Source organism: Typha angustifolia, chromosome 7 (genome assembly GCF_048772165.1).
Source record: "Typha angustifolia cultivar Huaian chromosome 7, ASM4877216v1, whole genome shotgun sequence".
Taxonomy (NCBI): Eukaryota; Viridiplantae; Streptophyta; class Magnoliopsida; order Poales; family Typhaceae; genus Typha; species Typha angustifolia.
In genome coordinates this window covers 901,067-927,087 of record NC_133245.1, presented here as the reverse complement: position 1 = coordinate 927,087, position 26,021 = coordinate 901,067, and the positions used below count along the sequence as shown (strand labels likewise).

General features: G+C 39.0%; 7 protein-coding genes across 8 annotated transcripts; 4 read left to right on the top strand and 3 right to left on the bottom strand.

Annotated features, from left to right (window-relative positions):
- Positions 1–2,438: 2,438 nt before the first annotated feature.
- LOC140763081 (probable tetraacyldisaccharide 4'-kinase, mitochondrial) lies at positions 2,439–6,538 on the bottom strand. The gene is made up of 8 exons (XM_073101120.1): positions 6,330–6,538; positions 6,120–6,243; positions 5,107–5,340; positions 4,725–4,874; positions 3,882–4,091; positions 3,576–3,635; positions 2,857–2,937; positions 2,439–2,761 (listed from the first exon to the last, which is right to left on the bottom strand). Exons 1-8 carry the CDS (start codon positions 6,509–6,511, stop codon positions 2,603–2,605), a joined length of 1,200 nt encoding a protein of 399 aa, XP_072957221.1. The 5' UTR covers positions 6,512–6,538; the 3' UTR covers positions 2,439–2,602.
- A 553-nt stretch (positions 6,539–7,091) lies between these two features.
- On the top strand, positions 7,092–10,628 carry LOC140762969 (probable beta-1,3-galactosyltransferase 2). Of its 2 annotated transcripts, none has more exons than XM_073100964.1 (11): positions 7,092–7,589; positions 7,924–8,020; positions 8,265–8,329; positions 8,449–8,660; positions 8,751–8,814; positions 9,172–9,244; positions 9,402–9,522; positions 9,597–9,684; positions 9,772–9,897; positions 9,976–10,111; positions 10,197–10,628. In XM_073100964.1, the coding sequence occupies exons 1-11, from the start codon at positions 7,426–7,428 to the stop codon at positions 10,278–10,280; spliced, it is 1,230 nt and encodes a 409-aa protein (XP_072957065.1). In that variant the 5' UTR covers positions 7,092–7,425; the 3' UTR covers positions 10,281–10,628. The 2 variants fall into 2 exon arrangements, with proteins under 2 accessions (XP_072957065.1, XP_072957064.1); XM_073100963.1 differs by having other exon boundaries at positions 7,099–7,589; positions 10,002–10,111.
- A 267-nt stretch (positions 10,629–10,895) lies between these two features.
- On the top strand, positions 10,896–11,937 carry LOC140762971 (CASP-like protein 2D1). The gene is made up of 3 exons (XM_073100967.1): positions 10,896–11,289; positions 11,374–11,482; positions 11,564–11,937. Exons 1-3 carry the CDS (start codon positions 11,099–11,101, stop codon positions 11,825–11,827), a joined length of 564 nt encoding a protein of 187 aa, XP_072957068.1. The 5' UTR covers positions 10,896–11,098; the 3' UTR covers positions 11,828–11,937.
- A 1,923-nt stretch (positions 11,938–13,860) lies between these two features.
- LOC140762973 (autophagy-related protein 8C-like) lies at positions 13,861–15,745 on the bottom strand. Its single transcript, XM_073100969.1, has 6 exons — positions 15,597–15,745; positions 15,394–15,443; positions 14,638–14,693; positions 14,504–14,556; positions 14,245–14,363; positions 13,861–14,158 (listed from the first exon to the last, which is right to left on the bottom strand). Exons 2-6 carry the CDS (start codon positions 15,428–15,430, stop codon positions 14,064–14,066), a joined length of 360 nt encoding a protein of 119 aa, XP_072957070.1. The 5' UTR covers positions 15,431–15,443; positions 15,597–15,745; the 3' UTR covers positions 13,861–14,063.
- A 1,546-nt stretch (positions 15,746–17,291) lies between these two features.
- Positions 17,292–19,821, top strand: LOC140762972 (protein S40-6). The gene has a single exon (XM_073100968.1). It carries the CDS (start codon positions 18,946–18,948, stop codon positions 19,444–19,446), a length of 501 nt encoding a protein of 166 aa, XP_072957069.1. The 5' UTR covers positions 17,292–18,945; the 3' UTR covers positions 19,447–19,821.
- A 2,440-nt stretch (positions 19,822–22,261) lies between these two features.
- Positions 22,262–24,244, bottom strand: LOC140763734 (probable protein S-acyltransferase 1). The gene is made up of 5 exons (XM_073102061.1): positions 23,829–24,244; positions 23,595–23,762; positions 23,250–23,510; positions 22,925–23,164; positions 22,262–22,665 (listed from the first exon to the last, which is right to left on the bottom strand). Exons 1-5 carry the CDS (start codon positions 24,096–24,098, stop codon positions 22,390–22,392), a joined length of 1,215 nt encoding a protein of 404 aa, XP_072958162.1. The 5' UTR covers positions 24,099–24,244; the 3' UTR covers positions 22,262–22,389.
- A 148-nt stretch (positions 24,245–24,392) lies between these two features.
- Positions 24,393–25,867, top strand: LOC140762970 (ATP synthase gamma chain 1, chloroplastic). The gene has a single exon (XM_073100965.1). It carries the CDS (start codon positions 24,522–24,524, stop codon positions 25,629–25,631), a length of 1,110 nt encoding a protein of 369 aa, XP_072957066.1. The 5' UTR covers positions 24,393–24,521; the 3' UTR covers positions 25,632–25,867.
- Positions 25,868–26,021: the final 154 nt, after the last annotated feature.

The window sequence follows — 26,021 nt, the reverse complement described above, 5'->3', positions numbered from 1 at the left end:
TAGCTCTCTACCTATTTGTTTAATGCGTTCTTTGATGGAAGAATAAGGTGCATTTAGTTTGCATGACCAGGTATCACTTCTCCATGCACACTACGTGTTTGATTGCTTTCTCCTTGTTTTATGCCATATACCACTCTTCTCTTTTATTGTTCCTTACTCTGGAAGACAAATTAATTGACAGCCGCTGTGGCTTTCATTTGGCCGAGTCCAAACGAGGAGTGAATGCGACCCAAAATGGATCGTATATTTAAACATGTGTGGTGCCAGAAGTCAACCAAGTACATTGATGTGCATAAATCTGAATAATGTCATACATATATAAGCCACAAGCCATAGTCTCGTACATGTTGAAAGAAAAGAGATAACAATGGAAAGAAATTCTTTTATATATATATATAATCTGACGCCTCTAACTATCTCAGTAACGAGGCCCATATCGTTTTTCCTCTCTCTATATATTTATATATATACATCATCTTTCTTTTTAATTTTCCTCATTGATATCTCAAACCGTCCAATCAAACGTACATATTTACTATTTATAAATAATAGTAACATATCTTCAGTGAAATTTGGGAGAACTAAAAGTACTGTAATTTCGAGAAAAATTACAGTACTTTTAGAAAATGTCAAATTGATATAACTATTATATCTTCAACTTTGTTCTCTTTCTCCTATAAAATAATTAAAAATAGGGCAATAATTTAAGAAAAGTAGGTGCAATTATCCTTATAAATTCTCCCAAGACTTCACGGATGAATTATAATACGAAATGAAGCTTAATTCCAAGAGATTACCTACATAAACTTGGAAGAAATATGTGTAAGACTTTAAGAGCCTCAGAGTGGGATATTTCTCCATTCACTTAAATTATTCCAATCCCTCCAAAATGGTACAAATTGTTTGCAGAAGTTAGTTTGATTCAAGGATCACAAAGAAAATAACCTTTTTAACTCAGAAGAAAAAGGAACCAAGTACCTGTGATTTGAGTGCTCGCAGAGAGGGAGATATTGACGCGGCTCAATCCGACTACATGGCTATTGGCAAGCATTCAGCCATGTTTTCAGAGTGAGACACGCCAATATCTCCAACCATGCAACTCTTCATGATCTCTTCTTCAAAGCCATCTCCTGACGACGCTGACGGAGGCAAAGCCACAGTACCAATCATGCTAGCAGGCTTTGGAATAATCCTTCATGCATAGTCTTTTCACAAGTCTAAATTGTAGAGAAGGCTATGAGTATGGAGGAAAGAGAAGGCCATGTAATGTTGAACACATGGCATGGGTTCCTTGTAGACAAAGAGCATCTTCCTTTTTAATCAGCTTGCTCTCTAATGATATTCTTAGCTTCCTCTTCTACATGGCTCCAAATTGCTTCTTAAAAGGAAGCAGAAAAGAGGAGAGCGAGAGGTGAGGGTGGGGCCACAGCGTTATGTATGAGCCTGTGACTTTCATGTCATGATATATAATTGATAGATGTATATATAGGCCATCAAATTTCAAAATCTCAAGCTCTGGCTTTGTAATCTAGTCACAAGTTGTTTCAAATTTGAGTTAAAAAAGGTACAGATTCGATGAGTCAGAATAGATATGTATATAATGGTGCACGTACATGTTGTTCATCAAGTACAGCATGGAATTTACTACCATGCGATGCCTACAAATAGATAGATATAATTGGCGGGAATTAACTCTGGCTAATTGTCTCGGAATCTTTCATAGATCGAGTCAGATAGACTCAGTGGCAGTTGGTCTGCAATTATTGATCTCTCTCTCTCTCTCTCTCTCTCTCTCTCGCGTACATCTTACATGTTAAAGCTTTTTCTGGCCTAGTTTTCATTAGCTTGGTTCAAAAACCCAGCTCAAAGTAATTAACACATCATATTATGGACACCATTTCCTTTATTGCTCAAAGGGGGGGATAATACACAAACCCATGACTTCCAAACAGTGGAAATTAATTATCGCAGTTTGGTTTTGGTTCTATCGCATTCGTAGTATTAGACGGCCATGATTGCCTGATGAGTAAAAAGTAAAGGTTTCATTGATGAATTTTTGGATAATTTGGCAATCATATGTAGATCCAAACAAATCCATAGTGGGAAAAGCATTTAATGGCCAACTCAGCTATCATTGGCCTTATTTTAACGTGATTGGTTGTGAGAGAGAAAGAGAGAGGGGGCATTGGGTGATGAGGGCTGCATCTATATTTAATGCATCTTTGGTGGGGTTTACTTGGTTTTGGCTTCATATGATTTTTATCTTCCTCCCTTTGATTCAGAAACGAGGCTGCTGCAAGTAATAGAATTAAATGAACAAAATAGATTTGTGCTGGAATTTTGTGCAATGTGGAGTGATTCCCCTCGAGCTTTACTATGATGCATTCTTCTTCACAGTGCTTTTGCTGGAAAATTATATTGTATGAAGACAAGAAATTGACTCAAAATAGTTATTTCCATAACTCTGCCCTGCATCGCAGTAAGTGACTCACAAAAATTGCAGGTACCAAAGAGATTCCTTCTACATCATCCAACATACATATGATTAGAGAAACAACACTGTACACACCAAAGGCGAGTTGAGTATCAAAGGAAGATGTAATCATGCCCTGTTTTGACGTCTAACAAGGAGCTCTTTCACCTTCCTTCTGAAATCCTCTTCTTTTTGTGCCTCCAAAGGCATCATTTGCATAGAAGAACAAAGGACCCAGACTTTTAGATCATCCATCTCTTTGAAAATATTCGGATCACGATCGTAATCCTGTTCAGAAATGAAAGAAGTATACCAGGATAACCAAACATGAGAATGGAGAGAAGGATTCTAACCCGCCAAAACTACATGGAGTAAGGTTGTACCTTCTCTGTCACTACAATGACAGTTTCACAATTATATTGAGTGGCAAGCTCTCTAACCTTCTCTCTTATTAATTGTACATCCTACAGTAATAAACAACCAGTTAGCCACAAAGGTACAAACACCAAAAAAGAAAGAAAAAGTTTCAGTGAAATAAAGCATATCCGAGACTTTAGGTAGTACATGATTCTGCTAACCATATACTAACAATAAGGTTCTCTCTAAAACATATTCGTTCATCTAAAATATACATGTTATATGGTGACTTCTCAATTGCAATAACAAATGTTAATTGTTCCCACCGTTCAGCTTGTGCATCTTTCAGGTTTCAGCCCTATGGCCTATATATGCTTTAGAAATGAAGCCAGCTGTCTATTAACATGTTCAACGTATTCCACCAGCTAGAGTTGCCTGTTGATTTCATGATCCTAAACTGCAACTGATAAGGTACATCTGCAGTTCTACCTATCTGCCAATAGCCATAGGTCTCCAGAAGAGATTAATGCTTTGCTAACTTGTCAAGAATCAAACCTACATCTAGAGGGTTGATGTCCTTTCAAGTTTAACATCTGGGAGTAGAAGTTAACAGACCTTCTGATAAAAGTTTCTTATCTCTGAAGTACACTTAAGTACTTAATAATTGGGGTTGCTTTTACAAAACTACAAAAAAAAAAAATGTACGGCAAATCTTAGTGACAATAGAAGATAATGGAATACTCACATTAGATTGAATAAAATGATGGTCAATGAAGGCCAGTCTATCAACATGCAATGGTCCAATCTGCAGCAGTTGGAATGACAATGAAAACTCAAATGGGTTTTACCTCTGGTATAAAAATTTAAAGCAAGTAAAAATCTTAAAGCAAAGAACCAACAGAAAAATGGGTATTTACATATAACGCCCTAAGTTTTAGCAAACTTGCAGCTTGAAACCTTGAGAGCAAATATGTGCAAGTTACTTGACATATCCAAAGACCAGACTGCAAAGTTCAAATTTTACGGAGAACTAATCATGAAATCAGAGTACCTCTCTAACTGCCTGTGAAAAGGCTTCTGGAGAGCCAATTGCAGATACACATAATACGGCCACATCTTTCAGCAAACTTAGCGGCAACCTTAAACGTGGATTTGTAACTCCAAAAAGGTGTGATGGCACCAATCTACTGAAGAAGATTGGAAGTGTTGCACAAATATTTCGAACTGTAGACTCTATAACTTTAAGTTGCATAGCAGAGACCTGTGAAATAGTAAATGCATTAGAAGGTAACTTTTATTATGATCAGAAGTTACCTATTCAATCATGGGAAAAAGAAAAAGTTATAGATTTCGAAAATTTTTGATCATGTAGAAGTCAGTTGAGAACATCAATTAGAGCTAATAAACAAGTAATCACATGTTGCTAACTGTATGTAATACACAGAAATTCAAAGAATGCTACAGATGGAATTACCAGTTATATCTTCAAAGCTTTTTTGTCTTTTATGAGGCGGCAAAAACTTTTTGACAACATATACAGAAAACTTAAATCACATTTAAGATTGCCAATAAATAGTAATGCAACACTACAGTGAGTCATTGGGTGCATTTGGCAGACTCTCATGCAGCACGGAATTAACATTTGAACTTGTCAAACTAAATGGTATTTTTGAGTGAAATAAGTCCTACTTTGTACATTATTTGGCAAGACAGACTATCTCAAACCAATTGAGAGATTATTAAAGAGCAAGGTGGTCTTTTTGGAAAAAAAAGTCATGCAAACATTAATGTTGAGAAAATAAATCGACAATGAACAGACCTACTTCGTCTAAAAAAAAAGATCTCTTTGTCCCATATAACAAGGCATGGAAAATAAAATACCACTTTTATTTACCATATCTGCATTATGAAGTACTATGATATCTGCTCGACCAAGTGCACTCAATGGTTCCCTCAAAGGCCCACGCGGAATCAAGTAAGTATTCCCCCATGGAGTCAAGCTATTTAGCATAACAATCTCCACATCGCGCAATAAGCTCCAGTGCTGCCTATGACAAAGATAAAAGAAAGACATAGTTAAGAAGACCATCCTTTTCCAGAAGAAAAAGAGTAAAGCCAAAGGAAGTCAAATAAAACAAATTTAATGAGAACTCTGATTCATATCTGTCCTGAGTAAAGCCAAAGGAAGTCAAATAAAAAAAAATTTAAAGAGAACTCTGATTCATATCTGTCCTGATAATTACTAATCAGAAATTATCAATGAGGTCAAGTTATACCTGCATCCCATCGTCCAGTATTGCCACACCAACTTTTTCATTTTGATGCCTAAATACAAACTTGCTTTCAGGTAAAATTCTGTCTGCCTTTAGTATTCCTCGGGGATCAGTATAACCATATTTATCAAATATAGAAGCAGCAGTAGCAGTTCTGTTAGCACCTATACCAATTCTTGCAGAAGTCTGCAAAAGATGTCTTTGAAGCATTTTAGCCTCATCACCACCTGCATAACCCTGCAAAGCAGTTTGTGAAAAATGATAGATAACTTTTGAACATTTATCCTAAATCCTAATTAAATTTTCTAATCAAACAAATGACAAAATTTATCCATACAAACCTTCCTCAACTTTTCCAACAATAAACTGTGCTACAAGAAGGAAAAGAAATGTACATATACAAACCGAAAAGGCAGAGAAAAGAATACTAAAAAAATCAGCCCTAAGGTTACCAACCTTGTAAAAGTAATCCCCTTGTAGCCCTGTAGGATGTTTTAATTGGTTTCAGTGAAACAGAGTCACTGAGGTCTTCTTTTCAAAAAAAAAAAAAAAAAAAAGAGTAGTACGCCGTAATTTCAGAATAGATCCCAATTGTGAAAACAGAGTTAACAATAAGAATATTTATAGTACATTCTGTTTGTCTAGAATGCATTTATGACATCTTTTTGCAAAGGAGAAAGAGGAAGACACAGTCAAAGACTAAGATACACAGAGGATGTTCCTCATGAACTAAATGGAAGTTGCCTTTTGCAATTACATCTACAAAGAGAAGATTCCCTTTTCAAATACATAAGCAAGACGAGATTTTTACAATAAGACTAAAATGTAGGTGGCGACATACCAAAAACTACATATAAAGAGCTTTTACTAAAGACTGATCCACTGAAACAGATAACAATAAGCAACTAGCCTGTTCTTTATCATGAGCAAACGAATCGAAACTAAAAATTAAAACTTGCCCTTCTCATGCAATAGATAATAACTCAAAAGAGAAAAAGTTAACTCGAAAAGCTTACTCTTGTAAGAATGAGAGAGGAAACCCCGGAGTCATCCAAGAACCGGGCGATGTACTCAACCATGGGCGTCTTGCCCGTGCCGCCCCACGTCACATTCCCAACGCTAATCACCGGCACCGGCAGCCTAACAAAAAAGAAAAGGGTCGCTGAAACCTATAATTAAAGGAGCGAGAAAGAGAGAATTTTGGGTGTGGATTAGAGCAAGCTTGCCTCTGGCGCCGGATGAGGCCGGAGAGGTAAAGTCGGCGGCGGAGGGAGAGGGAGAGGCGGTAGAGAGAGGAGGCGAAGGAGAGGAATGAGAGAAGGAAGGAGCGGTGGAGGAGAGGGAGATCCGAGATGCGGGAGTCGGGGGCGGCGGCGATTCGGATTACTGCTCGCTTTAACCGCTCCATTTGAGTTCGAAGCGGACGAAGAAGAAGAGGAAGGGGACAGGGCAACTAAAACGCCAAAACATTAAAACATACAATATTATTTGTAATTAGGCCCTTCCAATATTCATATTTACATATATACCCTTAAAAACGTATTTTTTTCTTTTCTTCTAAGAAAATGACTTCATTATATCCGTTTACATGCTACTAACTACACATGAGGAAGATGTTAATTGACAAGATAACTCGATTAATACCAACCACCTTTCCTTGTAAAATGGTTTTACCTCTATTAATGTCAATAATCTTCCTATTATTACATTACTATCTTGCCATGCTGCCACTTATGACAGTTTGAAGGATGTTTTGGCGATTTACCAATCATTGAGAAATTAGTGTCGGACGTGACATATATTACAGGATCTATCCTTTTCTATTTGTAAAATGAGTATCTGAATGTGTCACGCTCCACAGAAAAATGCAATCCAGCGAACTCGAGCAATTGGTTCTAAAAACAACCATCATCGTTCAAAAGGTAAACAAATTTATCTGAGAAGTACATTAGTAAGCCAACTTTCGCCAACCTACACGGTTGGTGAGTCTTTTCTTTTCTTTACCCCAAAGAGAACATAGAAAGAGCTAGAGAGAGAGAGAGAGAGAGAGAGAGAGAGAGAGAGATCACCTTTTAGCCCTTTCATCTTTAGACTCCTCCAGAATTCGATCTCTGTCGACAGTGGTGGAAGACCCATATGTCCGATTGCCGAATCGAGCAGTGCTTCTCTTTTCCATTGCTTTGCTGCAAGCCTGTATAGACTCCTATCAATTTGTCCACTCGAAATGAGGTTTCTTTGGGAATTTGAGATGGAGAGTAGGAATTGGAGGCACTCTGCTCTTATTGGGGTTTGAGAGGATAGGAGTAGAAGAGGATTGTAGTCATGAGTTTTAAGAGCAAAGGAGGAAGGTTTGGTGGAATCGGAGGTGGAGGTGGAGGTGGAGGCGGAGGCGGCGGAGAGATTTCGTGTAAAGGTAATGTTTCGAGGAAATGGACCTTCTTGCTTTGCCTTGGGAGTTTCTGCCTCGGTCTCCTCTTCACGAACAGGTGCAATTTTGTTCCTCTTCTGCATCTTGGCCTATCTTGCTCCGAGATCTCATTGCTTCTCGTTAAAAGATTATGTTTTTGGATCTGGTCTACTCTTAATTTGTGCGATTCCTTCTGTTGTCTTAGTTGGGTATTGCTATTATTTTCGGAGTACTTGCATTGATTTTTGGGGTTTTTCATCACCTTTGTTAATCATTTCTATTGATGGTAGAAAATGTGAAGCATTTGACTTGAAAACTGGAAACAGGATGTGGATGATTTTGAGTGAAGCATCGCTTCTTTTTCAGCAGAATGTACTACATTTTGGGATGCTAATCTTGAAAACTGAAAACAGGATGTGGATGATGCCTGAACCGACAGACATCATCCAGAGTGCCGTAACCGAAGGGGAGAAGATGAACTTACTTGCAGAGGATTGTAGTTTGAAAAGTGTGAGTTTGTTAATATTCCTAAACATTTTTAGTAGGTTTAAGTTTGATCCTGTAGAACAAATTGTTGGTGATGGGACAGTCTTGGTTGATTACTCTTTAGATTCTAGTACAGTGTGTTAATCATACTTGTATATATGCAGATTTTTCAATACGTATTAGTGTTATTGTGCTAGCAGCATGTTGTAGTTGCATTTTTGTATTTCAATTGCTCTTTGACTGTTTTTCTTTTTCTTTATCTAATTAGATTAACAAGATGCCAGATCATAAGGTCATCGCTGATGAAGTTTCAAGAACACATCATGCTATACAGTAGGTTTTAGTTCATTGATTTGAAACCAAATCTACTACTGGTTCAATTGATTCCAACTCGATTATCTAGTCATTCCAGAAGACTGTACTAGTAAGTAATAAAACCTTTTCGTGAGCAGGACGCTGGATAAAACAATATCAAATCTAGAAATGGAGTTAGCAGCTGCAAGGGCCGCACAGGAATCCGTACTTGATGGTTCTCCATTATCAGATAATGTAAAGGCTACTAAATTAACTGGAAAACGTAAATATTTAATGGTTGTAGGCATCAATACTGCATTTAGCAGTCGTAAACGAAGAGATTCAGTTCGTGCTACCTGGATGCCTCAAGGTTTGGAGTGCTTCCTGCACTTTTTTTCTTTGCTATTACGTCCTTGTACTTAATTTAAGCATTCTTTGAAAATTCTGATATTGTAAACAGGTGAAAAGAGAAAGAAGCTTGAGGAAGAGAAGGGTATTATCATTCGATTCGTGATTGGTCACAGGTTTGTATGAGTTTAAACCACTTTCATCAAAACATGTAATTTCATGACCGGGTGCATTCCCAAGTTTCGTTCTCTCTCTTCTCAATCATATTCATAAGAGAGAGGATTTCTCCTTTTCTCGTTTGTCATAGTTTGGTATATTCTTTTGGGGATTTATTGAAATCTGTGTGCTTGATGATCATGCTGCTTATCCACTTTTGCTTTCTACTGTTATGTTTTGTCAAAAAGAAAAAAAAAAACTTTCTACTGTTACGGATGCATTTCTACTTCTTATCTTCTGTACATCTAATCGAACTACGAATCTATTGCCTCTATATGTCATAATGTTAAATATGATTAGTTGAGATCTTCATGTAGTGCTACATCAGGTGGAATATTGGACAAGGCAATTGAAACAGAGGATAGAAAATACGGAGACTTCATGAAGCTGGTAACATTCATTTGTTCCAAATCTCTTTTTCATTCTCTTTGTTGTTCGGTAGATGATAACTGGTGAAGTGATTGTTCCTCATCAATAAGCTTCATAGGCCATTGAACTTTCTTTTAGATATTTATAAATACTTATTCTACTTTCTTATATCCGTCAGGATCATGTTGAAGGGTATCTTGAACTATCAACCAAGACCAAAGTATACTTTGCTACAGCTGTTTCTATCTGGGATGCAGACTTCTACATCAAAGTCGACGATGATGTACATGTAAATATAGGTACAAAACCTTCTCTATACTGCTGGTACTTGCTTTACTTTTTAATGCTAAAAACTACATTTGCCAACCCTCAGCAACCCTGGGAACTACTTTGTCTAGACACCGCTCAAAGCCTCGTGTTTACGTTGGATGCATGAAATCTGGTCCTGTCCTCGCCCAAAAGTAAGCTTTCCATAGATGATGTACATCTGGATACACAAGCAGCAGTATTCTTCTTAGGTTCTTATTTGCATATATTTCCTTGATCAGGGGTGTGAGATATTATGAACCTGAGTACTGGAAATTTGGAGAGGAAGGAAACAAGTATTTTCGTCATGCAACTGGTCAGATTTATGCCATCTCAAAAGACTTGGCTACATATATATCCATCAATCAGTAAGCCATATAATAAACCTGTTCTTTTCCTCCACAGTTTCTATAGTTACATCCACACAAATATTGTTCTGATGGTAGTACATATTATCTTTTTTTCATCACAGGCATGTCCTCCACAAGTATGCTAATGAAGATGTATCACTGGGATCTTGGTTTATTGGATTGGACGTGGAACATATCGACGACCGTAGACTTTGTTGTGGTACTCCACCTGGTAAAGTTTTACCTTTGTTTTGCAAATCTTTTTCTAGAGTGGCATATGCAAATCTTTGCCTTCTTTAATGCCTACCTATCTACAGATTGTGAATGGGAAGCTCAGGCAGGCAACATCTGTGCTGCCTCATTTGATTGGAGCTGTAGTGGCATATGCAAGTCAGTTGTAAGGATCAGAGATGTACATAAGCGTTGTGGCGAAGATGAGAATGCTCTTTGGAGTGCAGACTTCTGATCGGAAGACTCCATAGCTATGCCGTTTTATTGTAAGAATGTCGAGATATAGTGATTCAGAAGAGGATTGATTATACTTGGATTCCTTTCAGTTGAGGGGAACTTTTCCATTTTCTATTTGAAAAGATCCCAATAAGCAGAAAGGAAGCAAGAGAGATTGTAGAGAGATTGAGAGGGAGAGACATTTCTCCCACCACATTCTTTGCGTATGTATGGCGATTTGTGGCATTCAAACTCTTATCCATGGATATCAATAACACAAGAAGTACTAATTTTCCACTTCATCTTGTCTCTCTCTTCATGAAATGTGGAATTCTTTGTCAGTTATATGTCTTTTTCTAATTTATTATATAAATTTTCAAAGTTCTCTAGAAGTATTTAAATGAAATAGCTGATAAGATAATATTCTAAAAAGAAAAGGCATGGTTTTCAAGAACAAGCTACAAACAAGTGCTGCGGTAGAACGTAGCACAAGCCAAAAAATCCCAGTAAAAACAGCTCACCAACACTTTCCCCTCAGAAGACGGCACTACAGACATGTACTATTAATGCTGAAAAGTCTATGCCCACCTACCGCACTATCATAACTGTTTAAAGAAGCCACAGCTTTACTCAATAACTCTTCACACTTGTTCAAGTCTTCCACATTTGTTCCTATCCAAAGATTGCATCTCCTTCTGCTGCTGCGCTCCTGCCTTAGATCATCACCACCTTGCCTCTAGTCTCACTGGAACCACCCCTTTGAGCTTGGAAGATGAGTCATAGTGAAGTTGATCACAATCCACCCACCACTTCAAACCATCAGCAGACCTTCAAATTTCTTGAGTTAGGCTTCAGGCTCTGTGTGATCCCCCTTGCTGTGTCATCCATTCTGGTGATGGCCACCAACAAACAGACAGATGATACCTATGGGAAGGTGGAATTTCGCAATCTATCAGGCTTCAAGTAAGAACCATCCTTCCAATTTAGTTCTCTCTCTTTTTCCCCCCTTGAGTTGCTCTCCTACAACATGCATGCACTATTCCACAGGTACTTAATTTGGATCAGTGCCATTTCTGCTGGGTCTGCTATTGCTTCCATCCCCCTCTCATTTTTCAAATTCTACAATAATGATTGGGTCCTCTTTTTCCTAGACCAGGTTAAACTCAAAAATCTTTATTTGGGCTTAATTGGATCTGTGCAAAATCAAGTGTAATGTGTGAAATTTTCCTCCTTGCAGGTTGTAGCATGTCTGATGGTCACATCAGGGTCTGCAGTGGCTGAGGTGCTCTACCTTGCTCATGAGGGTGATAGGGAGGTTTCATGGAGTGAAGTGTGCTCTTACTATGGGAAGTTCTGCAGCAAATCCATGGTGTCACTTGTACTGCATGCCATGGCGTTGATCTGCTTCATTGCTTTGTCTCTGATCTCAGCTTACAGGGTCTTCAGCAAGTTTGAGGCCCCTTCAGTTACTTCCAAGGAAGTCGAAGAACCAGAAAAATAGCTTTGTTTGCTTCTTTGCTTGCAACTCTTCCATGATGATGGCCCTTATGTACTAATATATCCTTTAGTCTCTATCAAGTCTATGTTTCTGAAATTTTCATTTGATTAGAAGATCTGAGGTCACACTGTTCAACAAAAAAGGACTTTGGAGTTTGTTGATAAATTAAGTACATAGTGCCAAGCCTAGACAAGTTAGCCCATGGATCATATCCAACCTAAAAGAAAGACATAAAGTAAGTTACCATTCTTTTTCTTTCTTTTATAATATTTTTTAGACCAAGAATATTCAATTCTCTGTACTGCCTGAATCTAGAGCAGCAGATAAATTTAGAACTTTTACTACAAGAACCAATTAGTATATTTTATCCATGGGAAAATTGGCTTTTAAAAACTATAGTTTAGGCTCTATTATCTTTCACTAATCCATCCATAGTTTTAGCATAATAGACAACCTATACTGGCGAAAGGATGGTTAGATCTACTATTGCATTCAGACAATTAGGATGTCACAAGAACTTTCTCCCAAAAAATAAAGGAAAAAGAGTAGGATGTCACAATAAGCTGAGCTGGTAATGCATAGTGGTTGGGCACTTCTCAAGCCAGATAAGAATTCTCAACCAATCACATGCCTCCAACTCATAAAACCAAAAACTAAGGAAAAGCTAACCTTCCATTCCAACCATCAATCTCCAAACCCAAAAAAAGTTCACCACCAATTGAACTCATCCTAGGGCATACGGACCCACTTGTAATGATGGAGATGGTGCAGAAATGGGTGCAATGGAATTGGTGTAGAAATGGACCCACAGATACCTCTTCAAAGGGGAGTATTACAACTACTTGCCACCCATGTTGGCACTTGGTACTATTAAAATGAAAGCAACCTTCTTCCCCTCCCTTCTCTTCTTAATCACATCTCAGGGCTAACAACATCTATCAGGCCGTTCCAATCCCTTGAATCCATTGCTAGAGAAAGAGGTATCTGCAAATCTTTTATCTCTCTCTCTATCTCTCTCTCTCTAGAGCTTAATTTTATCTTTTTGTTAGATGTTATATTTTGGTGATAGGTCGTAGTGGTTTGATGGATATGTGATACATAAGACCTCATATGTGTTGGAATTTTGTGGCTAAATCTCGTGTTCATCCTCATCTTTTTGATATGTTAATCTGAGCAAAGTATAAGATCTTTTTACTCCCCTTTCTTCCTTGGCTATGAGCTTATAACCATTTTATCTGGAAATACAAATGCTCATAAATAAATTTATTAATTAAGGTTTGAATCATAATTATATTCAGTAGCTTAAATGATTCAAACAAGAGCCCATTTTAGAACTCTGTTTAATCATTTCTGCAGCTTTGAGGATAAAACTGCAGACAATTATGCCATTAATCCAAGCATGTAGAAGTAGAGATAACTCCATGAATAGGGCAAATACTTCCTTGGAGAGTTGGCATAGTTTAGTGACCAAACATGAAAAAAAACGTGACGAACTATCTCTCAAATTGTAGAATATGAGTTCTGTGGATGATGCCCCAAGCTGGGCAGATCAGTGGGGTGCTGGTGGGATAGGTGACAGCAGCGAGAACAAAGAGAACAAGGCGAAGGATGAGAAGACGACAGGCAAGAAGTCCGCGGTTTCATCGGGGCTGAACAAGGCCAAGACTGTTGTAATTATGGGAGCACAGAAGGTCAAGTGTGGAACCACCAGTGGTATCAAATGGATCAAGACTCAGTATCAGAAGAGGAACTCTAAATGAGAGAATGATGTTTGTATGATTGCTTGTATTGAATAGTTTGCTATTGCCAAACAATGTGAAAAGTATTTGTTGTAACTGTGTTGTTTGTATGCAATTTTGCAAGGACGAGTCTCTTTTCATCCTTTTGCACCGAGAGGTGGCCCTTTTTGTTTTTATATTTTATGGATACCAGTGACACAAGATTCCATATACACCATTCATAGATCTTGCACACAAAAGTCATACTACTTATATCATCTTTGAACAATCAATATAACTCTTTCAAGTCACTTGTAATGACTGTCAAATTCAATAATTGCATTGCCAGGAAGAACTAATGTTGTAGCGTCATATAAGAATAGTCATGACTACCAAACTAATGTAACATCTCCATAAAACTAAAACAGACACCAGTTTCAAGTAATTCTACATCCTACACAGCTAATGTAAGAATTTTGCAATTCTTTGCTTTTATCTACAAAGAAATGGCTGATGATGCCTCAAGAGGAACCAAATGTGTTCTCGCCGCTGTAAGTCATGTAAAGAAAACCATCTTCATCTTTGTTTTCCTCATAGATTGCAGACATCAGCGCAGCTGCAAGGATAAATTACAGAATTAGGATGATAATATTAAATACCACAACATCTAGAAATCCTAATGATGAGTAAATTATTTCTAACCTGTGGGCGGCAATGTGTCCTTAACGAAAATGAAGATGGCCTTTTCTGCACTAAGCTTAATTCTCTTCCTAACAATATAAACAAACTGCCCAGCAGTTAAATCTGCAGGGACTAGGTACCTATGTAGCCACAAAAGTTTTGTTTAGAAACATAAAATACAAATTTTAGATATATATTTAGATTGAGATAAAAAGCTAAACAAGAAAAACACAGAAACCAGAGATGTAATATAGACTCTATATGCAAAAAATGTACTGACTTCTTCTTATCAATGTTTGGTACAGCACTCATTTCAGCCTTCTCGACTATCACCTGGAGTATTGCAGAAAGTACACATAAGAGATCCATTGGAACTCATGATATCCACAAAAACAAGGCGTATTAGGCACTCACAGGAATTCTATCTGGGTACTTCTCCCTGATACGAGCAGCTTCCGCCTGCCTCCTTTCTGAAAAATGAAAAATAAGAATCAAATATTTCAAAAGGATGGAAGAAAGTTTCAAGCACTGTTAAATGAAAATATAGAAAAACAATTGTAGATGTATAATGTCATAACAGAACATAACATGGTTGTTTGAATTTTGGACATGCAACCTCTGATGGAAGAGGCATATTAAGAGCTTTACTGTCAGAATCAATTGCTAACTGAACTAAGAATTAATAGGCGCTTAGGCACCTCAGCTAATTTGCATCCGTTATGTTTGCCCTATCATTTTGAAAAACTAGAATTACTCCTACTTACCGAATGTATTTATATACATCTATATACACAAGAGTTCATATATCTCTGTGTGCGAGTGAAAACAGACTCTTTAAGACTTTATAAATGATTAGTGTATCTAATACTACACAAGTAACATTAACAAAGAGTTCCACATCACCGTGATAAAAAAGGAATCTAATCGTGATACCTGCAATCGAGAGCATATTATTGGTATAAAAGGATCAAGAACTATCTATCGGATTGCATACAATAACAAAAGGTCGTGAATCTTCGTATTCAGTTTATCAACCTATAATTAACTGGATAAAGAAACAAAGATAAAAGATCACAACTTTGGGATAAAATTAAGCCTCTCAGATTCAAAATTCCACGCTTTCCTTCGCGAAAGAAATCAAAGAAAAGGAAAAGAAAGCAAAGAACGAACCGAGGGGATGCTCCAACTTGAAGGAACTTTTCGCCATGGATCGACTCTTCCTGCGATACCCAAAGCAAATCACCATCTTGGTGTCAAAGAACCCAACAAGAGAATCGATAACCAAAAGAACCAAAGAAAAAGACGGACTTGGATCGATCGAAAGATTACGAAGATGAGAACTAATAAAAAAGGGATCGAAGAAGAACACGCACCGGTTCGCAGAGGCAGAGATTTTATCGGTAGATTTGGTTGCCTCGAGAGAGAATTCTTCGTCACGGAACTATAGATTAGACAGGGAGGAGAACGACGGTGACGCTTGGGCTTGGTATTATTTGGGGGGGAAAAGGTATTTATAGGCTCGCGTAGTCGCGTAACGTAGCATGATTAGGGTATTTGGGCTCTTTTGCCTTACATGGACTCTTAACAAAATCCAAATTTGGATTCTCAATCTCTCCTTTTATCATCTCCACGGCACTCATTACTTTATCTCGATATCTTTGCAAATCAACTCTCTGACAAGGTATCTTGCAATAAGATCAAAATGTAGGTGCTGATATGCAATTTACTTCTCTCCTTTTCTTTTTTTCGTTTTCATCTCCGTTTGTTTAAATAATATGTTCTCCAGGCCATGTGGCCACTTGTTGCCATTATACTGGGCTCGCTATGGGCCCCCTATGGGCCAACGGGCTAAACTTTGGTAGAAACAAAGAAGCTCACCTTGTAGACCACCGAAGCCCAGCTGTATTCAATTGTAGACGTGATCGAGATCAGATGTGTACAATCGATGCATTAGTAAAAAAGTATCTGTCCGCAATGCATGCCTCAATATGTAGTTGACTATCATTATATAGAGCTTCTTTCGTGCTGTGTTTATTAACGGTTAAGATTCTTAAAGATATAATAGAAATGCAAATTATATATATATATATATATTATTGGTTGAGTAAGTAATAATTTATTTTTAAATATATTACCCTACATGTTTTTTTTATAATTATATTATCTTAATAATTTATCAAATAAAATACATATATATTATATATATGTATATATCATAATAAGGATATTAATATCAAGTAGAATTAATTCTATCTCTTCAATTGATTTTTTTTTATTATTTACATATATACTTATTGGTATAAAATTAATTTAAACTAAAATTTGATAATGGATGGCATAGAGAATCAAATTATAAAATTAAAAAAAAATAATCTTTTATAAATGTAAAAAATCAAATTTATTTAAATAATATCTTCTATATTTTAATATCACAATTGTATTTAAGAGAGATAAATCTTAGTGAAAGGGAAGTTAGGTGCACTAAACATTTTGACCAATATATATATATATTTTTTTTGCATAGTGTAATTTTGAAACCAATACAGAGTATAAAAAATCGGCTATTATAATAGTCATATTAGAATTATAAATTTAAAGAGGTATTAAAAATTTGCCAGCATTATATCATAGTTGCTTAAACACGGGAGTAAAGTTACATTACATTAAGGAGGAGTTGAGTAACTTAACCAAAAGAGAAGGTTGGTGGGAAGGGTAATTAATATCCATGCATCTGGTTTTGGACTGTTATCTCATCGCTTTTAATCACCTTTTTAACGTGAAAGCGTTCTTCATTAGCTCGGTCCTCATGCACATGGACACGCATTATTGCATGTTAATTAAACAATCGTGATCATCAATTAACCTATCCGTATTGGCTACCACTTTATCAACCTCCTATCTGCATTATAAGTATGTGTCTCCCAAGACACAAATAAACAAGCCATTACATATTAATCACGTTTCTATGTGTGTATTACCCATACATTCATTAGCTGTACACCAAAAAGTAAGTTTTAAAGTCTCCATTATTGACATTTAAATGGCCTTGTTAACAGTGACATGTAGACTGCTTTGGATCCTAATCCATATAATCAAGGTTGGATCATGCTGCAGTTTGGATAGTTGGACACGCTTGTTTGGCCGGGAAATTAGGCAGCAGTTAAAAGTAAAACAGTTAAAAAAAACATTTAACTAAAATTGAACTGTTACTTGGAACTAAACACTGTCGCATTTGTGTGGCCGTGTTTGATCTGCGAAGGATTGAAACAAAGTAATTTTGGAGAGGATTCGCTCGTTGAAAAGAGACAAAACTCACCATCAGCTATCCAATCTCTTTTATGGAGCAACCAATTATCCAACTCAAACTTCCAACCATATATGCCCGCATAAAATGTTTGAAGCATAGGCACATCGGTCCACCCATCTCCAGAGTTTGATACGGCACCCCTATAGGGATTCCTATGAGCACATCCCTCCGATGTCGCCACCCTGTCACAGATTGGTTCGAAGCTTTCCTCCAAGCTATTCGAGAGAAGATAGTGTGCAACGCGGACGCAGGAATTCTCTATAATTGAGGTACTTGGCATGCTATCATTGGCTGCATATCCAAGGATGCCTGCCCAAAGTAGACAGATGAAAGAAGTGGAGTTCAAATAAATGATGAGGTGATGTACTCATCAATCTTCTGTTTCAGAGCAGGAACAAAGCAACTGGGACCAAACAGACAAAGCCATTGGAGAGAGGGAGAGAGGGAGAGAGGGAGAGAGAGAGAGCTCTATATATCTATTCCCAATCTCCCATAATAACACCTGAGGAAGAGAGAGAGAGAGAGAGAGAGAGAGAGAGAGAGAGCGCGCGCCCAGCGCAAGTAAACAATGATAAAAATGAGTTCTTTCTTGGCTCTCCCTTATCTCTTAACCTCCTTGGGTTCCTAAAGGAAGTGACCATAGCTCTGGCTCTATTGAAGTCGTACGGATTGAGTTCGTACCCAGCTCTCCAATACTCTTTCTCCACCTTTCTCGATTCACCTTTTTCTTCTCTCTCCGTCCGGTACTTACAGGTCTTCGATTGGCTTGAGTTCCTCTACTAACGAGTCAAGATGGGTTCTTTGCTTGCTCCTCACTTTTCTTTCTATGGGCTGAAACCCACCTCAAATCACCCATCACATTGATATTTCCCAGAGGCTTCCGTAGCCTTTCCTTCTCTGTGCTCAAGAGGGAACCATCCCATCTCTTGCCCATCTCTTAAATCCTCCACAGTGGAGCTCCTCTTTCTTTTTTATATTCTTTGGGTAGTGGGGGTTGCTGTAAAGCTATAAGCCCATTTGGACCATTCCTTTCATCATAGGATATGCTTACGGTGTGATGGACACCAATGTGTGTGTATATATATATATATATATATATACCTATCGTATGAAATTTCTGTGAGACCTGGAAAGCAAACCCATATCACAAAATCCATCCTTTTCATATCTGGAAGAGGGAAACACAGTCTTTGAAGAAAACCCACACGGGGATGCTCCCAAGTTCTTCCCTTTTAGGAAAATAGGAAACTCATGCGATGGATACCAAATGTGAATATCCTCTGAGGAAAAGTGATAGCTTTGTAGCGAATCCACACTAAAGAGTCTCCAAGTTCTTGCCTTTATACCCGAACAAAGGTCAGTAGCCATCCTTCACTGGTGTTCTTTGTTGTGCTTCTCTTTAGTTGTAGTTAGGAATGGCAGATGGGTACGGGGATGAAGACTTTGAGGAAGAGGAGATCTGGGCTGCTGTGAGTGATAAGAAAGATGGGAGCCCAAATGCTAGAAAAGCTAAAGATCTCTTCAGCTTCTCTTCTAACCATAGGCTTCTCCCCTCGGGATCAAGAATGATCCCAAGAACCAATGCCAACACAGAGAGCAGTAGTAGCAGAGGAGTAAGGCAATCTGCCCCTGTTAATATTCCAGATTGGTCCAAAATATACCAGCAGAAGAACACGTCTGAGGGTTACAGCTACAGAAGTAACCACGAGAACGATCACGGCGTCGACGACGAGGACGGCGAAGGCGACGACGAGGATGATGACAAGGTTCCACCACACGAGTGGCTTGCAAGGAAGATGGCAAGGAGCCAGATCTCATCCTTCTCTGTTTGCGAAGGGGTTGGGAGGACCCTCAAGGGGAGAGATCTCAGCAAGGTGAGGAATGCAGTCCTCACAAGAACTGGCTTCTTAGAGTAAGATGTCTGTTTTCCATTTTTGGGCCTCATGTGGAATGTTGGCTAATGCTTTAAAAAAAAATTTCCTGTAAATGGTGGTCACTGAGGGGGTTGTATGTCAGTCAGTAGTCGTCAGTGCTGCTTTTGGGCTTTCACCTCTCTCTCTCTCTCTCTCTCTCTCTCTCTCTCTCTCTCTCTCTCTATTTTGTTTGGTTTTAGCTGGCAGCACTGACATTTTGGTCTGGTAAACAGTGAGTTCTGTTACTGGGTATGGGGAAATGGTAACTACTACTTCTTTTTGTGCTGGAAGATATGGTTGTAAACACCTGCTACTGCTCCTCCATTGCTGCTGCAAAGGAGGGAGTACAAGAAATTATGAATACTTCAATGCAGTGAATTAAAACTATGTTTATTGTTATCTGCTTCAGTTTTCTTGTTTGGCTTCCTGTTTGTTGTTATAAACGCTCCTCTCCTCCCTGTTGATATGGTTGCATTAGAGCTCTCAGGAGTTGTTGCACTAATCATAGAGTAACTACAAGTGTGGCAAGAAAAGGACCTCCCACTTAGCTGAGGTAGGGAAAATATTGCCAACTTGGATGTTGTTTTTATGTTCTAAGATCCAGAAAACGTTGTAGTCTTTGCACTTTAATTATGGCTGCAACCACTTCTGGTGGATCAACCAACCAAACCGATGTCATTCCCACAATGGGCTAGCAACCGTCCATTGCTGTTGCATGAGTTATTTAGTTCTCTATATGTCTCAATGGTTGGTCGCCTCAGGATTGGATGCAGGGTTGTGCAGTAATTGGATATGGAGTGGGATTTAGGTTTAGTGCTCCATCGCCTAACTTTTCTATCCAATCTTCCAACCATGCCATCATCCTCTATCCAAATCCCACTTTAGATCACTGTAGCACATTGCCTGAGGAGAAAAGATAGTTAAATGGTGTACTACATGTCAATGATCTATATTTAATAAACTAACAAATCAAGAAATAATCGTTGAGGGCCCTGGAGGTTTTTGTCTAGAGAAATTGTATCTCTCATGGGAGAATGTAGGCAAGTTAGGGAGAAGAAGAGGCTTATTCCAACCACATAATGGAGTGGTTGGTGCAGCCTAGATGCAAGAGCTGGGAGGGTTGTTCCAATGTCCCAACATCCTAAGAGTTCGAGATTATTTTAAAAAGAGACTAGGCTAGATTTTTTTTTTTTTTTAATCAGGATCTAGATTGGTTATAATTGGTAGTCTAGTACAAAAGACCAAAGTTTCCATGAGGAACTAGACAAGATCTCAGTCATCTGCTCCCTGCCTTCTAGCAATTACTCAAATCATTTAAATTGTTTTCGCTAAAAGTTCTGTCCAATATTATACAGCTAAAATAAGAATTATAACATGAAACAGGGTTGTGGAATTGATAAAGCAGTACTAGGTGTGCTAATGGCAATTTCCACAAGCTTAACACTGATACGATTACGTAATGTCTGGATTAGCAGTAAGACAAAATAAACAAAAAAAATGTGTATTAGATTTAAAGTTAGACTCAGTTTTCTCTGTTCTTCATCATAAGATAAGATTCTCGTGGAGGAATTCTCCTTGTTTTGATGAATTTTGCCGCAAATTTGTCCCACAAGCGCATTAGTAAATCAGAGTATCTTTCCAGAGATCCTCTCGACAAAATGCAGACTAAATAATGTCAACATGCACTTATGTCTTCCAAATGTTGTTACTTACCGTCCTTTTCCGACACATTACTACTCTAATGGGACAATCTTAATGTTGTCATGATACTATGTGCTGATATACCCTCATGTCACCCTCATATAATTGGAGGACACACTATTTATTAGTGGCTTCCTTTGTCATTCCAAGACACCTCCATGAAGCAGTCTCCAATTTGGAAACCAGTAGCAATTTGATAGCAAGCTCTGGAAGAAGCCCATGGTTTTTAAACTGGGGCTAACAACTAAGAATTATAAATGAAACATTCTGAGCTTTGTGGAAGACACGATGCTCTTTTTGATAAATAAATCGAATCGCTACATGATGCAATCATATAGCAGCCTTACGCAGCAATTGATCATGAAAAAGTATGAATTCTCCTCATATGCACACATCTACTGGTTATAAACAAACAACAACAACAAAAAATTCCATTTTCATTCGAAAGTTAGATCTGATGGAGTCTCAAGAGTAGACGTAATGGGAGAAGATTTATTTACTACCACCAAAAGTTAGCGAATCTGCCATCACAAATTGACATCATATAAAACCAGGACATGTTATCAACATGCTGAATAAAGCTATTAACCATTGCATGTAAATATCTACAAGTTTTGAGGTGCAGCGTAGTCCAACTTTATCTTAAAAATAATCCGTCTCTATCAAACCAAATCACCAACTGTTAGGCTAATGAATAACTTAATTCTTAAGCTTTGATGTCTTGACATGATCTAAGGCTATAAGACATAGGAGCATCTAGACTAGATCTCAAATGATTTGATTGTGGATTGTGACTCTGTTGCTTTTTTAAGTTTATGCAGATGAGATGTATGCAGTTCAGTGTAAATAGTGATATATCTTATCCTCTGTGTAGAATCTCTAGATTTAATGGGGCATTACATGGTAGCCTATAGTGATGACAGATTGATACTGTTTGGCAATAAAATATTTCCAATTTATAACCAAGGTGCTACAATAACCTGTCTACTTTCTAGAATTTTCATGGCCAAGAGTTCAAGATAGGCCATAAAAAAAAAAAAAGGTTAGGCAAAAATAGGCCTTAAGACTACAATTAAGTACATCATGTTCATAAACTTAGCTGTCTCTTTTACATTGAGGCCTCCAGATAGGGTATATATCTCCATGATTTAATGTCCGTGGAGCAAGATGACAAGCAAAATTAAACAAGCTCAAGACAATAAAGTATTCAAAGAAAGATCATTCAATATATAAGCAGTGACCCCATTACATTGACTGTTTTTCCGAAAAGCTATTTTTTGGTGATCTCCTCCTTTCATTATTATCACTGTGCAATATGGTACTGTTTTCTGTGCCCATTTCCTTTGAAGAGTTCATGAGTGCTCTTATTATTGAATCCCAGTTGGGTTCAACAATAGCTCTGAAGTTGACACTGGAAGGTGGCAATCTGGTGAACAAGGCCTCCCTTATATTTCTCAGTGCTCCCTTGTCATAAGGATTAGGAGAATTCAGATATCGTCGTTTGAAATTCTCTCGTGCTGTCTGCAGAAGAAAAGAAAAGATGGAAGATAAATGGAGATATGTCAGAACTTTTACTCACCAATAAGGAGGGAGTTTATTCTTAAATAAATCCACCTTATTGATCAACCAAAACAAAGCCATAATCCATTACATTTTTTCAGTTGTGATGGAGTGTAAATTAAAGATAACAGAGCTATATGGGAGTTGCATTGAGCACAAAATACTAGCTAGTGTGATAAAAATACTACAGGAAAGATATGGAGATAGTAACAAAGCCTACCTGGTTTAAAGTCATAAGATAGACATGAAAGACCAGAAGACCTCCAAGAAACCAGATTGCCATAAAGCTAAACAATGCCAGTGCAAATGTTTCAGGCGCACATCCCAGTAGTATTCTGAAGATCCCTTCACCACCAGTCTTTGCCATTTTCCTCCCAATTCTCCATAATGAGAAGGAAAATATGTATGTGAAAAACATGAGTGTCGAGAACACAAACATCATGTAGTAGCGATAATTACGCTGCAGATGAGGAATATGTCAGCAAATTCTTATCCAAATCAACATGTTGTTCATCAGGAGAAGGTAGACAAGTGTTTGATCATACCAATCCTATGCATTGGCCAATCCAAGGGCAATGGTGATCAAACTTCTCTACACAATTGTCGCAGACACTGCAATGGCAACTCCGTGGTGGGCGAAAAATCTTGCAGATCCTGCAATATTTGACCTTCATTTGAATGCCATCAATGCTAATCCTCCTGCTCCTAGTCCCTATACCGGTACCAACTTCTGCCAGTGGAGACTTGTCATTCCTTGGAACAACTCCAGGGTCTTTTGTGCCAGCCAAGACCAAGTTAGTGATAACCTGCTGAGGAGACCTTAGTTAGTAAGTCTTTACTTCGATATCTATGTGTTTGATAATATACTTGTGACAAATATTTACACTAACCATTACTGTCAATATTATGGACAGGGTAGCTGTCAAGTGAGAATGTTCATTTGGAGCATCACTTATATAGGCACAGAAAATCCAGTCTGAAAGAACAATGGAGATTGCCGTCAAGATGAAACCGCGTGGATCAGGGCCGCAGATCATGCGACCTCTGAAGAAAAACACCTGCATCAAGTAAGAGATATCACAAAATCTTATGAATGAGCAAAAGCAACCCAACTTATAACTTACATTTTTTCCGGGCCACACTTGATAAACTCTTGTTCGTGGAACAGTCATCGGTAGATCAGAGAATAGACCGCAGCAATGCGGGATTGGAATTCTGCACTTCCATACTTTGCTAACGCCAATTCTGATAGCCTCTGCCATGATCTTACTCGATGAATACCGCAAACTCCTCCGATCAGCAGAGGCGCAAACTTCATTCTCTTCCGCATCACCATTAATCTCATCCCCTGCAGAATCCTCTCCTTCGTTTGGAGGTTGTGTGATAGCGTTCATCTCTGGTGCTCACTGGGTGTGAAGTGTTTCCTGTTCACGAGAATATTGACTCAGTACCCAACTTTGTATAACTGAACGAGTAACTAACTATCGAGCGCAATTGGGCCAATTTCTAATGTTGGGCCAACAATGGGCCTGATAGATTAGTACCCATACCCTGAACAAAATTAAAAATTAAAAATTAAAAATTAAAAGTTAAAAGAAAAGGAGGGGTGGTAATCCGTAATCCTCAACCCACGGCGTACCAACGGTCACACTCCCCTTATCCCCAACCCAATCCAAAACCCCACCTCTCTTCCCTCTTCCCCTTCCCTCCACCTCTCGTTCGCTCCTCCTTCAAGCTATCCATCTTTAAGCATCCATTCACAAAGAAAGCTTCTCCCCCTCTTCAACTGTCCCACATTGCCAATTAGGGGAAAAGAAATGTCCTCCTGCGCCAATCTCGCCATGTGGGCACCCGCCGACTCTCTCTCTTCTCGCTCCTTCCTCGTCCCCTCCCGCCTCCTTCCTTCCTCCACTTCCCCTTCCTCCCGCTCGACCTTGCCGTCGTCCCCGGTCCGATGCAGCCTTCGCGAGCTCCGCGACCGCATCGACTCCGTCAAGAACACCCAGAAGATCACGGAGGCGATGAAGCTCGTGGCGGCCGCTAAAGTGCGGCGCGCACAGGAGGCTGTGGTCAGCGGCCGCCCCTTCTCGGAAACGCTCGTCGAGGTTCTTTACAATATCAATGAGCAGCTCCAGACAGATGATGTCGATGTTCCCCTCACCAGCGTTCGCCCCGTCAAGAAGATCGCCCTCGTCGTCGTCACCGGCGACCGCGGCCTCTGCGGAGGGTTTAACAACGCCATCATCAAGAAAGCCGAGGCTCGCATCAAGGATTTGACGTCCCTCGGCCTCGACTACACCATCATCAGCGTCGGCAAGAAGGGCAACAGCTACTTCCAGCGGCGGCCGCAGATCCCCGTCGATCGGTTCCTTGAGGGCGGCAGCCTCCCCAATGCCAAGGACGCCCAGGCCATCGCCGACGACGTCTTCTCCCTCTTCATCTCCGAGGAGGTCGATAAGGTCGAGCTCCTCTATACCAAGTTCGTCTCCCTCGTCAAGTCCGACCCCGTCATCCACACTCTCCTCCCCCTCTCCCCGAAGGGGGAGATCTGCGACATCAATGGCGTTTGCGTCGACGCTGCCGAGGACGAGCTCTTCCGCCTCACGACGAGGGAAGGGAAGCTCACCGTCGAGCGCGAGACCGTGCGAACGCCAACGCCGTCCTTCTCCCCAATCTTGCAGTTTGAGCAGGATCCAGTTCAGATCTTGGATGCCCTTCTGCCGCTCTACCTCAACAGCCAGATCCTGAGGGCGCTGCAGGAGTCACTGGCGAGCGAGCTCGCGGCCAGAATGAGCGCGATGAGCAACGCGTCAGACAATGCCGTGGAACTGAAGAAGACGCTCTCGATCGCTTACAACAGGCAGCGGCAGGCAAAGATTACAGGGGAAATCTTGGAGATTGTTGCCGGTGCTGAGGCTCTTATATAGTTCGGTATTGTATCTGATATCTATCTCGCTTTTATTTTCTTTGATCGGGAAGTCTTTTATTTTTGGTGGGTGATGTATGATTCATTCCCATATGTGTCTATTTGTAAGCATGGATTACATGATAGAAGCTATCGGTGCAGGTGTTTGCTTTAATGTCTATGAGAAACCAACTGTGGATTCTGAACGGAAGATGTATATCATCTCATTAATATTTATGATCTCTCCTTCTTGCCCAACTGATGGTTGTATCTATTTGTGACATTTATACAGATTTAGAAGTTCCCATATTGCAATGACAATGGCTCTATTCTTTATATTAACATTGTATGGCTGATAATGTAGAAATATCTGCCGTTATCTTGTCGAGTAGATGATGAGAATGCTATTCCA

Bases quoted from the DNA above. Each gene is read 5' to 3' on its own strand.
- LOC140763081 (XM_073101120.1), bottom strand. From the start codon at position 6,511: ATGGAGCGGTTAAAGCGAGCAGTAATCCGAATCGCCGCCGCCCCCGAC. The intron at 3,636-3,881 runs GTACTCTGATTT...CAACTGCTGCAG, and splicing joins TTTCACAGGCAGTTAGAGAG to ATTGGACCATTGCATGTTGA. The intron at 2,938-3,575 runs GTGAGTATTCCA...TTATTACTGTAG, and splicing joins ATCATTTTATTCAATCTAAT to GATGTACAATTAATAAGAGA.
- LOC140762969 (XM_073100963.1), top strand. From the start codon at position 7,426: ATGAGTTTTAAGAGCAAAGGAGGAAGGTTTGGTGGAATCGGAGGTGGA. The intron at 8,661-8,750 runs GTTTGGAGTGCT...TATTGTAAACAG, and splicing joins TGCTACCTGGATGCCTCAAG to GTGAAAAGAGAAAGAAGCTT. The intron at 9,523-9,596 runs GTACAAAACCTT...GCCAACCCTCAG, and splicing joins TGATGTACATGTAAATATAG to CAACCCTGGGAACTACTTTG.
- LOC140762971 (XM_073100967.1), top strand. From the start codon at position 11,099: ATGAGTCATAGTGAAGTTGATCACAATCCACCCACCACTTCAAACCAT. The intron at 11,290-11,373 runs GTAAGAACCATC...ACTATTCCACAG, and splicing joins CGCAATCTATCAGGCTTCAA to GTACTTAATTTGGATCAGTG. The intron at 11,483-11,563 runs GTTAAACTCAAA...TCCTCCTTGCAG, and splicing joins TCCTCTTTTTCCTAGACCAG to GTTGTAGCATGTCTGATGGT.
- LOC140762973 (XM_073100969.1), bottom strand. From the start codon at position 15,430: ATGGCGAAAAGTTCCTTCAAGTTGGAGCATCCCCTCG. The intron at 14,364-14,503 runs GTCAGTACATTT...GTGGCTACATAG, and splicing joins CCAAACATTGATAAGAAGAA to GTACCTAGTCCCTGCAGATT. The intron at 14,159-14,244 runs GTTAGAAATAAT...TTATCCTTGCAG, and splicing joins GGACACATTGCCGCCCACAG to CTGCGCTGATGTCTGCAATC.
- LOC140762972 (XM_073100968.1), top strand. From the start codon at position 18,946: ATGGCAGATGGGTACGGGGATGAAGACTTTGAGGAAGAGGAGATCTGG.
- LOC140763734 (XM_073102061.1), bottom strand. From the start codon at position 24,098: ATGAACGCTATCACACAACCTCCAAACGAAGGAGAGGATTCTGCAGGG. The intron at 23,511-23,594 runs GTTAGTGTAAAT...TCTCCTCAGCAG, and splicing joins CCATAATATTGACAGTAATG to GTTATCACTAACTTGGTCTT. The intron at 22,666-22,924 runs GTAGGCTTTGTT...TTTCTTCTGCAG, and splicing joins ATCTTATGACTTTAAACCAG to ACAGCACGAGAGAATTTCAA.
- LOC140762970 (XM_073100965.1), top strand. From the start codon at position 24,522: ATGTCCTCCTGCGCCAATCTCGCCATGTGGGCACCCGCCGACTCTCTC.